The sequence below is a fragment of the Ciconia boyciana genome, chromosome 1, assembly GCF_034638445.1.
Source record: "Ciconia boyciana chromosome 1, ASM3463844v1, whole genome shotgun sequence".
Classification (NCBI taxonomy): domain Eukaryota; kingdom Metazoa; phylum Chordata; class Aves; order Ciconiiformes; family Ciconiidae; genus Ciconia; species Ciconia boyciana.
In genome coordinates, this window is record NC_132934.1 from 121449029 (window position 1) to 121465014 (window position 15986).

General features: G+C 42.6%; 1 protein-coding gene across 1 annotated transcript in view; it reads right to left on the reverse strand.

Annotated features, from left to right (window-relative positions):
* Window positions 1-284: 284 nt before the first annotated feature.
* Window positions 285-15986, reverse strand: part of RIPK4 (receptor interacting serine/threonine kinase 4) — a 31712-nt gene continuing 16010 nt past the window's right edge. The window contains exons 3-9 of the mRNA XM_072852199.1: window positions 14979-15270; window positions 7177-7325; window positions 6317-6366; window positions 5111-5269; window positions 4044-4150; window positions 3289-3541; window positions 285-2299 (exon numbers count right to left, since the gene is read on the reverse strand). Coding sequence (XP_072708300.1) covers window positions 1122-2299; window positions 3289-3541; window positions 4044-4150; window positions 5111-5269; window positions 6317-6366; window positions 7177-7325; window positions 14979-15263 — 2181 coding nt within the window. The 5' untranslated portion in view covers window positions 15264-15270 and the 3' untranslated portion in view covers window positions 285-1121. The remainder of the gene's footprint in view (window positions 2300-3288; window positions 3542-4043; window positions 4151-5110; window positions 5270-6316; window positions 6367-7176; window positions 7326-14978; window positions 15271-15986) is intronic.

A 15986-nucleotide genomic window follows, 5' to 3' on the forward strand; every position in this document is an offset into this window, starting at 1 on the left:
TTCCATGTCAACAGTTTGGGCTTCAACATCATTAAACACATTACAGTTGTGTGCTGCTGCTGGTCAATGGGTTTTCAGTTGCTTTAACGACTACACAAGACAGACAGATATGGAACACAATCTTTTATTAATAACAGATCACATTTGAACTTTGAAAAGAGTGAAATTAAAAGGTGTATTAAAACATACCCACTCTAAGCAATCTATTTTCTTCAGTAGAAAAAAGGCATACAACAGGTAGAAATACTATATACACAGTATATCAGTCTAGTCATCAGCCCCTTCAAACATTGTTTCACAAATTGGTATAATGGTTTTAGAATATACCATCCAGTTACAGTCCAGTATGAATTTTAGCTTTTGACTTTTTCATTTAAGACAAACCACTAAGCACCTAGTTCAGCTTCCTGATCTTAGTATACATACAAGGTGGTATGGTATATGAAGATACCAGTGTTAAGCTTTTACTTCTGCTTATGTATTTTTGGGATCCTGCCTTGTTACTAAGTCTGCCTCATCAATTTTGAGTACATGGAAATCTGTAATCAATGTCTCCATTAAACAGAGCACCTTCTGACACTAAAACTTGATTAACTCTATCTTAAATTGCCCTTTCCTCATCTCTTGCATTAATTTCAAGCAGATTCGTGTTGTGTTTATTTTACACTGAAGGCTTTCAGCCCAAAATATAGATCACTGCAATAAACCAGGAATCTATGCAATTTTTTTGGGGGGGAGGAAAATAGAAAAGCAGAATGTTAGTTCTTAAATTAGTTTGGCACATAAAAAAAAAGCAAGGGGGAAACCCACAAGTTGCATCCTTCTCTCACAACATCCTTGGGAGGGGAATGTCAATGTACAGACAGGGCAGGCACATGCAGAATGACTGATACGGACCACAGCATGGCAGACTCCAGCCCTTAGCCTTACATCTGGCCTTAGTCCATGTGCATTCTCACTTGCACACTCAAACACAAGTAGCTTCTGCTGGTTGCACCTCAGTCCATCAGCTGACACCACTGATGAGCAGGTCACTGCACAACTGGAGAAGGCCCTCATGAGTCAAGCTCCAGCAGCCTTCTCACAATAGGTAGAAAGGTAGCAAGTTCTGTACCTTTTGCTTAAGTCTCACTTAACAACACAGTAACTGAGCTGTTACTGCTCTGCTGAGCAAGCTGTAGCAGGGTCTGACATGTTGGTCTTTGCATGTCAGTGTGAGCCCCATGCTTCAGAAGAACCTCAATTGTTTTTGTGTGCCCTCCTCGTGCAGCCAGATGAAGAGCTGTCAACCCTTCACTGTCAGAAACATTGATATTTTCTGAACTGACAAGTTCTTCTACTACTTCAGAGTGCCCGTTTTCTGCAGCAAGATGTAACGGTGTCCTATTTAACGGGCCTCTGGCTAGAACATTGGCCCTTTCATCTATCAGCAACTTTGTTGTTGCTAAATGGCCGCTGCGAGATGCCAAGTGCAGAGCGGTGTATCCTTCTGCTGTTGCTGCCTCAATGTCTGCACCGTGTTTAAGGAGCAGCCTTGAGGTGCTTGTGTGGCCAGTTTCAGCAGCTATGTGGAGAGCAGTCTGCAAGAGCGCGTTCTGTATGTTGACATCCAACTCCAGGTCTATGAGAAGGCGAGCGACACGGTAGTGTCCTCGTTGAGCGGCCAAGTGTAGCGAGGTCCTTCCATCCACAGTCTGCACATTCACGTTTGCACCGCGCTGTTTGGTCAGAAGCTTTACGATGGGGAGATGACCTTGCCAGGCAGCATAGTGTAGTGGCACCCAGTCATCCTTTCCTTTGATGTTCACATTAACACCTCTTCTCAGCAGGATCCGCACAATATTCTCTTGGCCATACTGACAGGCTATGTGGATGGGGGCTCTGCCTTCAAAATCTACCTCATTTAAGGATGCATTCTTATCAAGCAGCATTTTGGTGCTGAAATCATCCCCATTTTGGGCAGCAAAGTGAAGAGCTGTCCACTGATCCTCATCTTTGGCATTAACATTGATTTTCCTAGCCATAATCAGCTCCACAATGCTTTTAACTTTCTTCTCAATGGCTATGTGAAGAGGGGTAGATCCTTTCTTGTTGGTGAGGTTAGGGTTAGCGTTGTACAGGAGGAGCCATTTGACACATTCTTCTTGACCAGCTTCAACAGCCAAATGCAAAAGACTGGAGTTCCCATCTAAAACAATATCAACATCTTGAGGCTGGAGGATCTTCATCAACTTGCTGGTATCTCCAGATAAAATGGCCTCCGTTAGCTTCCTCTTCTGTATGTCTGTAGTACCAATATCTATATGGATATAAGGAAGAAATTTTTTTACAATGAGGGTGGTAAAACACTGGAACAGGTTGCCCAGAGAGGTGGTAGATGCCCCATCCTTGGAAACATTCAAGACCAGGTTGGACAGGGCTCTGAGCAACCTGATCTAGTTGAAGATGTCCCTGTGCATTGCAGGGGGGTTGGACTAGATGACCTTTAAAAGTCCCTTCCAACCCAAACCATTCTATGATTCTATGAGAAAGACACCATCACAATTCTGATACCCATCAAACCTTACTTGCCCATGGCTAATAGATGTGGTGGCTTCAGCAATGACTTGACCCAAATGACTTCAAGTCAGATTTGGAGCCCCACTTACTCTTATTCTGTTTCTTGTGAAATGAAGAACGAAGGATGCTGTGGTTGATCTCCCTGCACTAATCATTGTTTGCCTAACTGGAAAATAGATGCCTGTTTTTTGCAGCACTGGATTAAAAAGGGAGGGGCGTGTGCACGACAGCAGGGGTCTTTATTACGATGTTCATGGGAGCTGCTGAGAAGGTGGCTTGAGTCTTCCCAAAAAAAAAAAAAAAAAAAAGGCAAGCTGTTCAGACTTGGGCTTAGTGTAACTGAAAAAGCCACAAACTCAGCTGACCTGACTGGGCATTGGCTTTAGTCCCACTTCGAGCAGGACGCTGGACTAGGTGACCTCCCTTCCAACCAACCTTTACATGACTGATTCTGTAATTGCTTTGATGGGAATTCAGGTCACTTCTTTTCAAAAGTAAAAGAGATTTATTATTCCTCATTAGATCATGTTTGGGAACCACCTCTTTTTTTTTTTTTTTTTAAATAACTACCTCCAGTAAACACATTTGTAGTGCTGACAGCAAGAGAAAGCAAGGCTAACAGTGATTTCCAGAATGGTATTCTTTATATGACTGCTCTCCAACCCATTGATTCCAATGCCCCAGTCCAAACAACTACAAAAAAAGAACAAAGAAAAACCTGACCATTACCTGAACTCTCCCTTTCAAAGGAAAGGGAAAGGGAGCCTCTGGATGAAAAAGCTGAATCTACAGATGAAACTCCTGAAAGCCGCTTGTCACTGGAGGCAAGTTTGGACTCAGAAGAGCTGCGGCTGAGATCCTCAGGGCCTTCCATAGTCTGTGAAATCCCCGAATCCAGCTGGGACAACAACTCTGAGAGACTGTAATCCTTAACTGATGGTAGAGCAGGCTCCTGTTTTGGCTGGCATAATGCAGACATCCCCTTCAAAAGAAGCACATGAGCATTTTAGAAAGGACAGTAAAGAAAACTGAGCATGAGGCCCTACAGGAAGAAACATAAGTTTGTTAGTTTGCAGGTAGCCTTTAAGTACTGTTCATATTAAATGAAACCTATGAATAAGGTCACTGAAAATTTTCAGATACAGGAGGGCAGCTTTCATCAGTACTCACATAGCCACTAAAGCTGCACAGCTCTTCTGTCTACAGCATTTTTTAAGATCAGACACACCCATATAGTTCCAGCCTTTATTTCCTAACTGTCCTGCTCTCCCTCAACAGTCTAAGATCCACTTGCACTTAGTCCTGTGCTGAGGTTTTCCTGAGCTGGTCCATGCATCTGCTGTCACTTTTGCATTCCAGTCCTTCATCAAGACCGGTGCTCAAAAGCAGCAGAGAGAAGGTTGCTTGAGAAGTTACAGGTCACAGAGGAACCTGTTCGTCACAAAACCCAGTGCACTTGAACAAGAGGCAGAAAGAGAAAATACCTCAGGCTGCTGCTCTGGGGAATTCTTGGTGTCCAGGTCCTGAGTTATCATCTCTTTTGTTTCATCTTCTGGTTTTTCACAAAGGGCCTCTGTTTCTGAAGTGATTTCTTTGAAGAAAGCAAGAGAAAGTTTTTTTGGGTTTTTTTGGTTTTGGTTTTTTTTTTTTTTTTTAAAGGAGACTTTTCTGAGGTGCCCTGCTGCCTTTCTCTATCATTAGAGCTTAACAGCTTTGAGATACTGTGGGAGGAAGACTCCAATTTTGACTATTCCATCTAGCACCTCATCAGTAGGTACAAGTGTGTAGCTAAGCAAAGAGTGCATAGGGCTGACTGAAAAATTCATTTTCACATTCAGACAAGACTAACGTTACACAGTGGCTACACTGCAGGACTGTGAAGTGGGAACCAGTCTACTGCTGGCAGACTTAGACACATGTTTTTAAAAAGATGGGATCCCTCTTCCTTTCAGTCCCCATACCTTGTTTGGGCAGAAGGAGAGGGAAGAGGCAAATCTCTCCCATTAATGCTAAACGAAGCTACGTGGAGATAGCACTTGCTACATCCTTCTGCACATTTGAATTCATAACAGGTGCTTTGGGAAGGTTCAAGCCTTTCACCAGAGTTGCCTTTTATTGGCAGAAAAATGATGGTACAAACTGTTTCGTTACAAGAAAACAATACGGTTTCTCAGCATAGAACACTAAATTTCAAGAGCCAGGGCCTTTAACACTTTGGTATGGTGAAAACCACACCAACTCCAGCTTGGCATATGCCCTGATACACACAATCAGAAATGAACATAATTTCTGTCTAAATGGATCAACTGGTTCAGTACAGGTCTTATTCCTGACATGTTTACATAACACCGTCATGGTCAGGCTTGTCCCCAGATAATCGCTTCTTCCACAAATGAATAAGTGGCCTGTATCATTGTCTCTACCACACAATGTGCTCTATTTATTCTGTCACAGAGGTTCACAGCATTTACCCCAAGGATTAACAGAGTCCTGAGCAATAACATGACTCATAGAAGAATAAATGGGCAGCCAAGTTACGAGGAAATCTTACCTTGAAATGTTGGCCGTTCACCAGGATCATCTTGCCAACATTTTTGCATCAGTTTGATCAAGTTATTACATGAATGAGGTCTGGATTTGGAAACAGCAGGTAGCTCTGGGCGGTGGCCTTTAACTACTTTTACCATAATATGTAAAATGTTGTTTTCCTCTGTAAAGCAAAAGCACACAAATTAAGATCTCCCAGCAAAAGGAATGATTTCTCTTTTGTCTATGAGCATTAACAGTGTATGAGGCTGAAGCTTTGTTTTCATGCATATTTTCTAGATTTAGAGTGCTTTCTTTTATCAACAGGGAAAAAGAAGTTGGTCTTATTCTCCCACAATACATTTGTCAATGCAGTAACACCTACTTTCCGAACATCAGTTAAAAACAATTGTCAGTGAGTGACTGTGTTCTTTTTCCACCCATAAAAGACACAGAGCCAAAGAAAAAACTCAAACAGTTCTTTGCTACCTCTCTTTGGAAGAAAACTGAAACACAGCTTTTATTTAGACCAGGTACCTGAACCTTTCATAAAGGTGAAGGAAGAACACAAATCAAGCAGTGCAGTAATGTGCCTCTTGACTCTGAAGTCAACCATTGGGCTAAATGGGATCTCTCACTTGGAGAAAAATTAATAGTAGACTGGAACCTGTTCAAACATGTTTGCTATACATAGGCTACTCATATACACAGGAAAAGTCATAAAGAATAAATAGCTGCCTGTTGATCGGTACATTTACTGTGGGGTGGAACAAGGCTTATTCTCACAGACAGCTTTTTTTTTTTTTAAATAACAAATCTGTACCCACAATCTACAAATAAACTACAGAACCTCTCTGCAGAGAAGCTGTTTCTGAAAACAGCACAGTTGCCTGCCAGTTGGCTTTGCTCTGCGCTGTTCCCTGTTGGCCACAAACGTGTCAGAAGTCTGCACAGGCCACACGCTAATCTGGATCTGTACAGCAAACTCCAGCAGAAGCAAAAAGGTGCAGACTAGGGCCCCTGCAGCAATATGGGTTCTGCTTTCATGATATAGGACAAAGGACGACTTACATTTGTGATCAGAATTTGAGAGCTTAAAAGTGTCTGCCACACAAGACTGTAGGAATTTGGAGGACATGCATGTAATCTGGGGCTGGTGGGGCAGGAAGCCTGCTTATCAATGGGAGAAAGGAAAAAAATTCCAACACAACCCACAATACATCAAACTTACCTGCAAAAGGCTTCTTCTGTGTAAGAACTCCCCAAACCACAATGGAAAAGCTACAAATAAATGCAAAAAAATTATTCCTAGAAAAGCTTTAAAAAAACCCCACAACAACAGAAGCGCCAAAACACTCACAGAAGTATAATTTATTTTCCTAAGTTCTCTTCCCTTGTCCTTCACTGCTACATCTAATTCAGCTGATGAACACACACAGCAAGATGCAGCCAAGAAGCATGATTTGAAAGTCTAGTTTTTGCAGGGAGGAACCTGAGGGAGTGAACATAGGGACTTGCTGGAGGCTGCTGAGTTCTTGGTAACATTTACCAACTACTGCACACCAACACTGGCAAAATCAGAGAGCAGCAAAGCATTACTGTGGATTTTATTTAATACTTCTACCCTGCAAGATGACTTTGAAGAAATACATTCCATTTAGAATATGACATATCTTTTAATCTACAGCTATGATTTCCTTTTCCTAATAACTTTACCATGAAAGAAGAACCAAAGACCTAGTGATGAAATCCACTGAAGATAACTAAGAATTTTGTCACAGACTCAAAAAGTAGGTCAGGATGTACCTTTTGATGGTGAAATTAAAGGTGGGCAGAGTGCCTCCCATGCCAGTTGCTAATAAGTGTTACTTGGCATGATAACGCTCAAGTCCCAGGATCAGCTACAGTTTGTTTAAAGGCCTCTACCCTATAAAGACTTTGCAAAAAGCAAAGCAAGCGTGACCCTTTGCAAGATGAGGCTCAAACTAGATTTTGGGCTTTCATGCTCAATTAGGTTTTATAGCCAGAAAAAGAGGGCTCATTTTACAGTATTTCTTAAAGTGCTTTTAAGTGTTTTCATAGTTAACTGACCTGTACACATCATGTTTGGTGTCAAAACACCTGTTTTTCTCTTTGATGCGCTCTGGAGGAAGGTACGCAATTGTGCCACACAAGCCGTCCATGCTGATGTCATGGGAATGGGACAAGCCATTGCACTTTGCAAGTCCAAAGTCAGAAATCTGCAAAAAATGGAGGGGGAAGAGAAGCACATGCTACCATTAGACTTTGGAGGCGTTAACAAAGAGTTTTCTGTAAAGAATGATAGATGTAACAGGATAACCCAACAAAATATAGCAAGCTGCCATTCAGAAATACTAAGCTAAGAAAACATCTCTGGAAGCATTACGCTATGGTAAGCTTTTCTTTATGGTTAAGCTGAAAAAAAAATAAAAAAAAGAACAAGCAGGTTTTTTGCAAGCAGCAGCATGTTAGCCCATTACATAGCAAACACAACAAACACTCAAGACAATTTATTGTAATTTAAAACTAGTCAAATTTAGCTAGTTCAAACTACTTTAATTATTGGTCCTGCCACCCCCTTTCCCTATGTAACCTCATGTTTTATGCTATGTTTAAGTGTTCTGAGCACCTGTTTTCAGACCATGAGCTCTCCAGCGAGCGCAAGAGAATTGCTCTCTCAGATATTGCTGTTACACTGACCATGCCAACAAGGACTAAGCCCAACACCAGAGGCACCAAGTGTTTAAAAAAAAAAAAAACCAAACCCAAACCAAAACACACACACACACAAAAAAACCCACACAGGGAATTCTTTTTGGCAACTAGGAGATATGGCAAGTTGGTGCAGTGACGCAGTGAACACAGCTGAAATGAACAAAACAAGTGACAGCAAGTTTATAAAAAGGAAAACACACCTCCACTTTAATTTGAAGTGTCAAACAAATATGCATTCATTTGCTCTCAAAGGCATACCAATCATCAAGCAAACAGATAGGTAAGGAATTTCCTTTGTCTTACTTATTTCCCACTGGTCAAAAATGTCTATTATGCTAAGTGAAAATTTCAAGAAAAGTCAAGTCTTTTTGGACCACTGAGACCACTGATTTTTGTCTACCTGTTAGATAAGATCCCCCCACTCCAACTTATACATTTTTTTTTATCTAATAAGTACTCAGGTTTTTCAATGACTCATTCCCCTTTTGATCTTCACAGCTTCTCCTTTGAGAAAGTTCTCCCTCAAAACAACAAGCATAATTAAAAAAAGCCTTTTTTTTTTTTCATGGGCTCCAACTTTACACTTTCAGAAGCCTCTGTCTAAAGATACCACAAAGCTAGTCATAACATGCATCCATTACTGGAAAGGGAGAAAACTGCTGCCAGCGTCAGCCTCCTGGAGAACAGGCAAGCTACACAGCCATCGGTCTTCAAATGCTAGGAATCTCCCTTTGCCATAAAACAAACCAAGCAACCCCCACAGCTTCAGGAAGAACTTCTCCCAGGGACAAAGAGCTCAATAGAGGCATTCTCAGGAGCTGTAGAAATCCTGTACCCTGGCACACAGGTATATCCAACCTGTTGTCCATCTGTATCTTAAATCTGTAGGATAATGCGGGAATGACTTGAGAAGAAAAAAAAAAAAAAAAATAACAGGGGAAAAAGAGAAAAAGGGGAAAAAAGCAAAGTCATCTGGAGGAATAGTTTCTCATGCTTGTAGGGCTACACTCTCAGAGGGGGATTGCTGGCCTCCGCAGAAGCCAAGCATTGGGAGTCCAGGAAAGCAGTAAGTAGTCAAGAAACCCACGTCTGCAAGCCAGCTTACCCTGGGAAGAGCTGAATCAACTGCCCCAGGAAGTGCTGCATGAGTTTGGGGCACCTAGTGCTCCACAGGAGAACAAAAGCACAACCCCAACATCACACAAGCCCATGGTGTCAGGTTAATAAACGTACTGACTGCTGCAAGTCTGAACAGATCCAACTTGGCAAAGTGCTGCTATCCTTTGATTAACATGAAGCAGAGGCTTGTATATACCTCAAGAAATCCATATGGCATGCAGGCATAATTAAAGTAATACACCTTCCTCTTTGTCTAAACAATACCGGGTTTCCTGCTGTGTAAGTTAAGAAATAAAGATGAAATACAGACAGCACAGTGACACTCCTGCATTAAGAGCCACCAGCTATGTTGCATGAATCTAAGGCTAGGGGCTAAGACAGGAGGCTAAGCACACTAGATAGAAAAGGTCTCGGTCTCAGCCTACAAACCAAGAAACAGCTAAGGTACATAGTATACCCCACCCAGGCTAGCAAGAACTTTACCTTGTGAACCTGCCCCTACCTACTGTGAAGGACTGGGTTTTATACCAATTAATAGGAAATTCATCTGTAGAGCAGAGCTTCAATCATATCAAATTCTGCAGAAAGCACTAGAAATTGAAGAATTATTATCTTCCAGGCTGCAACAAAATAGTAAGATTCTGCAGACAGCTTTTGTGGCTTTTATTAGTTCCTTTAGGGTAAATTTTCCACACTGCATGGTGTATTTAGTCATGCAGTTTCTTTAAACATCAGTGGGAACTGTGCAGTGGGTGGAAGGCATTTAACTTACCTATTTTGCCTTTAAATTGCTTGCCAGGTACCTAGTTCTGCAACACAAGGCACCCTTGCTGGTGAAGGTAGTGGAAGTGGAGCACCCCTCCCCACTTCTTCCTCCACATCCCTGCTAGCCCTTGCAGCCCACGCCGGGATCTGCCCTGCCCCATGATCCAACAGAACCCATAATCTCACTCCTCACATCAGTTATTTCAGGTGGATCCCATCATGCTTCAAAAGCATACTTAATATCAGCAGAGTTAAGAGGAGACATGGAGGCAACAGACTGCTTCATGCAAAACATGCGGTGAAGAGGTAGGAAGAAGAAAAAAAACATTGGCCAAAGCCCACGCAGACAGTGGGATTGTTCCTGTTCAGACAGCTCGCTTGGTCTCTGCTCTTTAAAGGTCTGCATGAGAACAAACACGTGAGTAGCAACTGGGGAGGGGAGCTGTGCATGTTTTCCTGCCCACTTCCCAGCAACACTTACTTTGCTCAGAGATTCCAGGATCTGAAGATCTTTTTTTTTTTTTCTCCTTTCTTTTTTTTTTAGTTTGGTTTGTTTTAAACCAAGCATACTGTGCACACAGGCCTTTCTCTGCTTCTGTTATTTGTAGACATTTCCATTCTAGTTTATAAAAACCACTCACTTGCAAAGTTTTAGATGCTTTGAGTTTGTCAAGTTATTTTTTGGAACTTTTTTTTTTTTTAAACTAGTAGATATGCTCACATAACTACAATGGTTACTAAAGTCAGCTATTCCCAAACACTGCAGGGATCTAGCTCCCAGGAACAACATTAGTGCTTGGAAAGTGCTTTCACTGATGACTCCTGACAGGCCATCCTGAAGTGTGCACGTAGCTTCTGATGCTGCATGTCATTTTTCTACAAATAAGACTCAAGAACCCACTGTAATGGACTCAGGGACAGAGTTCACCACAAGGTTTTCTTCATCAAATAGCTAACAAAGCCATCAGATTAATTTTTAATCACTGCTGGCATATCCAGTATTTATCTCTGTCCAAAGTCTCTGTGCACGTGGATATTGAGAATGCCACCACATTTGTCTATGGGATTTTCGGGTGTTGGGGGGGGTGTGTGTCCTTGTTTGTTTGTTTTGCTGGGGGTAGGGGAGAAAGGCTGGTTGTTTCAATTTTGTTCTTTAAGAAATGCCAGAAACTTTTAAGAGACTTACATGGGTCACAGATTTGGACTACTGAAAACTAGGAATAAAAATTAATTCCAAGTGTAGACACAACCAGCATCTGCACTTCAAACATATGTCTTTACTTGAGTGTTTATGAACACACTTCAGTTAGCTACTAAAAGAAGTCTTTCTGAAACAGACTGTATTTCCATCCTTTTCCAACCCGCCCTGAAACCTTAACTCCTCAAAACCTCTTTCAGGTGTGATGTTTGCAATGCTCTCTTCAGAAGCAGCAGAAACCAAAGCCACGGTCAAACATCCATTTTAATCCATCATAAATCTGCATTACTGTAACAGGGATGGTCTTGTTCCCTCCCCTGTGCCACCACAATGGATCAATTAGAGAATTGATCAAGGTGAAAACCAGCTTTGTTGGTTGGGACTAAAGAGCCATGTAACAACAGCCCTACATGGAAACCTTGATCAGGAGGGGTGGGAAACAGGGAGAAGGGACACACAAAACAACAAAGCCTCTTCTCATTTCTAACAGGAGAGCATCTGCAGCTGATAAAAAGTGGCTGTGTTAACTACATCAGCTAGTCTAATAAAGAGACAACCACTCTTTACCAGCCTGGCCTCTGGGTATTACTTTGACCTATAGTTAACAACCTACATTAAGAAGCTTTCTGATAAACAAATTTGCCGTGTGACTAGGCTTCTTCTAACTCCACACTCAGAAATTTTGCAGCCCCTTCTTCAGCTGAAGCAAATAAAAGTGAAGACCACAGAGGCAACCTATCCACGTTTAGCAAGACCATCAGCACAGCGCAACACAGCAGCAAACTTCACTCTTCAGCCTGGTTTAAATTGGAGCACTTGGCGAAAAAAATAACAGCAACTGCAGTGAGCTTAAAGCAGTGCACAACTGAGACCAGCTCATCCAGCTTCAAGTTCTTTAAAAACAAAATCTGGGAGATGAAAAATAACTGGTGGGATTTGCCTCTGTGTGTGCGTACCCACATATATATACGTGAGCGTGCGTGTGTGTATGTGTGTATATATACATACATATGACAAGATGAGGAGCTGCAAAAAACAGGCTGGATAGTAAGAGAAACAACAACTTACAAATAATGCTTTTGTCCAAAAGTATTAAGTTGCAGGTTGACTTCATTTTAAATACCTGAACAAAAAGTAACACTCTTAACCATGAGATACTGAGGGTAAGAAACCTGGGAAGCAGCAATAGAGAGAGCATGCAGGCATGGTAGCTGGCAACAAATTAGGGTACGAGATTACTGCGGGGTGGGGGTGGGGGGGTGTATTCTCCTACGGAGGGACATGGAGAGAGATCACATCAGAGCAGGGAACGAGCAAACTAACAGCCCGCGAGGGCAGTGCTGGAATGTGGCACTGCTTCCCCAGCGCCAGCTTCCCACGATTGCCACATCACAGGGAGCTCAGGGGAGACATCCAGAATGTGTATGGAGGGCCAGAGAGCTGAAGAACAAGCTCATAAGATGTGGTCCAGTTAAGCAAAAACTACGTGTTACACATCCCGTAAGTACTGGAAGGCTTCATAGACAGAACGCTGGAGAAAGGTGCAGGGAGGATCTTGTTGGTACAGATAGAAGTAACTGGTTGATATTGAGGAAAAAAAAAATGCAGGCTGATCCTTGCTAGCAAAGCCTGCCTGATTATGGAATAATCCTCCCAAAGAAACCACACGGCTTAAGACAACCAAGATGGAGCAGGATGTGGCAGGGAAGGGAGCTCCCAGCTGAGGCTCCTGTCAGTACTGAGCTCCACCACCACTCGCAGGGTGGGAGGCATGCATGCACGCACGCATCCATCCTCCAAAAAACAGAAAAGCCTTACTTTGCGTTGTACATATTATATACATATATTTAAAATCACCAAGGAATCACCCAACATGCCTTTGAAAAAGTTAATATCTATCTATATCCATGCTCGGTGCTCAGGCTAATCCCATCCTCTTAATTATCGTCCCAAGAACAAAATTTAGCACACACTTATGTAATACACAGGAGACAGCTTTATGATATGGAGGCACCCACTTGATGATCAGTTCTGTACAACACTACTGCGTTAGTCATCATCCTCACTTGGGGTTTTTACAGTAAGCATTGTGCTCATAAAAGAAGAAGGGCGTGTTTCCATTTACCTAGCAATATGTCACGGAAGCATTTCTAATGTGCTCCACTGGAAGACTGTCTGTTTCCTGGCTCAAGGGCAAACAGTTTATAAGAGTCCTCCCTACTTCCAAACTCTTCTTTTGCAGTCTGCAACATCTCTTCACTCCCTTTAGGATTCTGTTAGGGACAGGTCACCTACTAAATTAACACTAACATTTAAAAAGTAAAAACACTTCAATTATCAGCTCCATTAGCCTTCCAGCAAGAAAATGCACATTAAATCAAGCTGCAGGGTCTGAAATTTAATTACAAGTTTCACATCACACAAAAAGAAGGTTTGGGGCCACATTTTTAAAGTGAAGGCACCTCACAGAATATGTACATCTCTTAGTTTGCATATAGGTTCCTGTGTCTGCTTTGCTGCTTGGAGGGGTTTCCAAGACGCCTGCAGATGTAAAAGACTGCTGGATGGAAAAAGGTTTGGATCAGACCATTCTTTTCTGAACTTAATGGAAAGGGTCCGAAGACCTTCACATGTTTCATATACAGAGCAAGTAGCAACAGTTTAGGGATGCCAGCAATGACCTCACCAGAAACTTTTTTTTTTTAATCCCCTTGTATTACATCACCACCCAGATATAGGCTATACAGCAGGCAGAATATTAGGCAGCATTTCAACCTCCTGAAACAGTGAGAAAAATACAGCCTTCATATCTTGGCTCATGGATGAGTCAAGAATTAGGAATTTAAGAAGTTATGCAAGCAAGCACAAACTTTAGGTAAATAAATACTTAGCAAAGGCCTCTCAGCACCAATGTGTGAGAATATACTTTCAACAGTTCAGATCCTGATGTTCTGGTCATAATACCATGGACCACCTGTAGATGCCACCTATCTCAGAAAGAAAATCCTTCTAAGAAATAAACCACTAAGAGGCCTAGTAAAAAAGCTGAGACTGTCACAGGTGTGATTTCATTAGAGGCACACACCTCTTATGGCTCCAACCTCTCATGACATCAGGAAAGATGTTTTAATTTAATGAAAACTTCATTTTTAGAATGGTACAGCAAGACCAAAGCCATTTGGTCAGTTTGAGGGGGACAGGAAAACAGGGAGCAGATGGATGATGGCACGGATAAAAACCTATGGCTACTTGTACTGACTTATATCAGCCAGCCAGGATGATTAATCCTGCAGTTCTAAGATTAAGAGTTTGCCCACTGATTTGGGAAAAAAAAAAAAATATCAGGAAAAAGATGCATTTCAGTCTCTTCCCTCTCCAAAAGGAAGGAGCAGAAAGCGAGCACAACCTCCTTAGTCCTGCTGTCAAAACAGAACCTCCAACAGAGAAGGACAACAAATTTGTTAGCTTACTCTGGAAATGGATAATGACAAGAATTTCATGCTGATACAGCCACAAAAATTCCCTTAAGTGACCTCTGGTCTGCATAAACAGTCAGGACAGAGATACTTCTTCACTGTATATGCTCTGAGCAAATGAAAGAAGAAAATGAGTTGCCTCTGGGAAGGCTTCTCTGGACTCCAGCTGTAAATGAGATTTGGGTATTTAATGGAGCATACAAAGCCAGAAGGACCTAGACAGAACAAGGTTACCACTAGGAGCTGTGGAAGTGGCATAGATGATTGAGAGGTTCACACTGCTTTTCTCTCCCTGTTCTCCTCTGCCTCATGACCCTACTGCAAGGAAATATATAGCAGGACCCATTAGGTCTCAAAACCAGACTTCACTACACTAGCACCCTCCTAAAATTTCAGGAGAGTTCTCACAAATTCCCTAACTCTACCTCTATTTATGTACCAAAAATGCTGCATAAATCAGGTAGACAAGTTTGGGGGTTGGTGGGCATTTTTCTAGTTCAAAAGGAACGCTGCTCATTTCTCTTAGGTCTTTGAGTTTGGCAGGAGCCATGCAAGAACACCCAAAGGTGGGTCCCTAACACAGAGTGCCCAATGCATACCTTGACATGGTAGTGGGCATCAAGCAGGATGTTTGCAGGCTTGAGGTCCAGGTGGAGCAGCGGAGGGGACATGCAGTGCAGGAAGTTCATCCCCACAGCTGTCTCATGGATGATGCGGAAGCGCAATTCCCAGGGCAGAGGTTCAGAAGCCAGGAGCTTTTCCAGAGACCCTGTTTCCATGTATTCCATGACCAAGCCAACTGGCTCTTTACAAATGCCATAAACAGGAAGGATGTAGCGAAACTTTGCCATTTCCATCTTCCTGGCTTCTTCCAATAACTCCATGCGCTCCCTGGGTAGAAGAGAACAGATGGTGAAGGACGGAGTAGCTGTTTCTCCCCCTCCCCCAAACATGCACAAAACATTTCTTATGAAACTGAACACCACATTTCATGATCATCACTTGGCTGAACCATGCTACATCTCACCAGCCTGTACTCCAGGCATATTTCCACATTTACTAACTTTGTTTTATGCTTCTAATGGTAGGCAGCCCACAGCTGCTGAACCACAGGCGAGTTGTACGCTTCAACAGTGCAAATATCCCTAGCATAAAGCCCATCTCCCCGCTTTGATGTTTATGCTGTGCTGTTAAGAACGAGGACGATACATGTAGTGCCCAGATTTACCACCGCTGTAACTCCTTGGGCTAAAGTCATTAACTTTTTGTGAGTCATAAGACTGCGTTCATCAGGAGCGAGCACGGACAGCATTGCTTCAGCTGCCCTGCTAGTGCAGGCTGCCAGCGCACAGACCCAGGCCTTGGGAGAGGAATCCCCAGGACCCACCATTTAGCGGAGCAAGCCGCCCGCTGTAGCTAGCAAAAAGCCTCCTTGTCCTCAGAACCCAGATTTGGCAACTCCAATACTATGCTCACTTGGCTCCAGCAGATGCAGAAAACTCCCAGCATGGCACGTTCGGTGATGTAACAGGCTCAGCACCGGCACGTGTAATGAGCACCCCTGGGTTGTTTACAGGTCACTTTAGCCTGACCCTGCAGAGCACTAA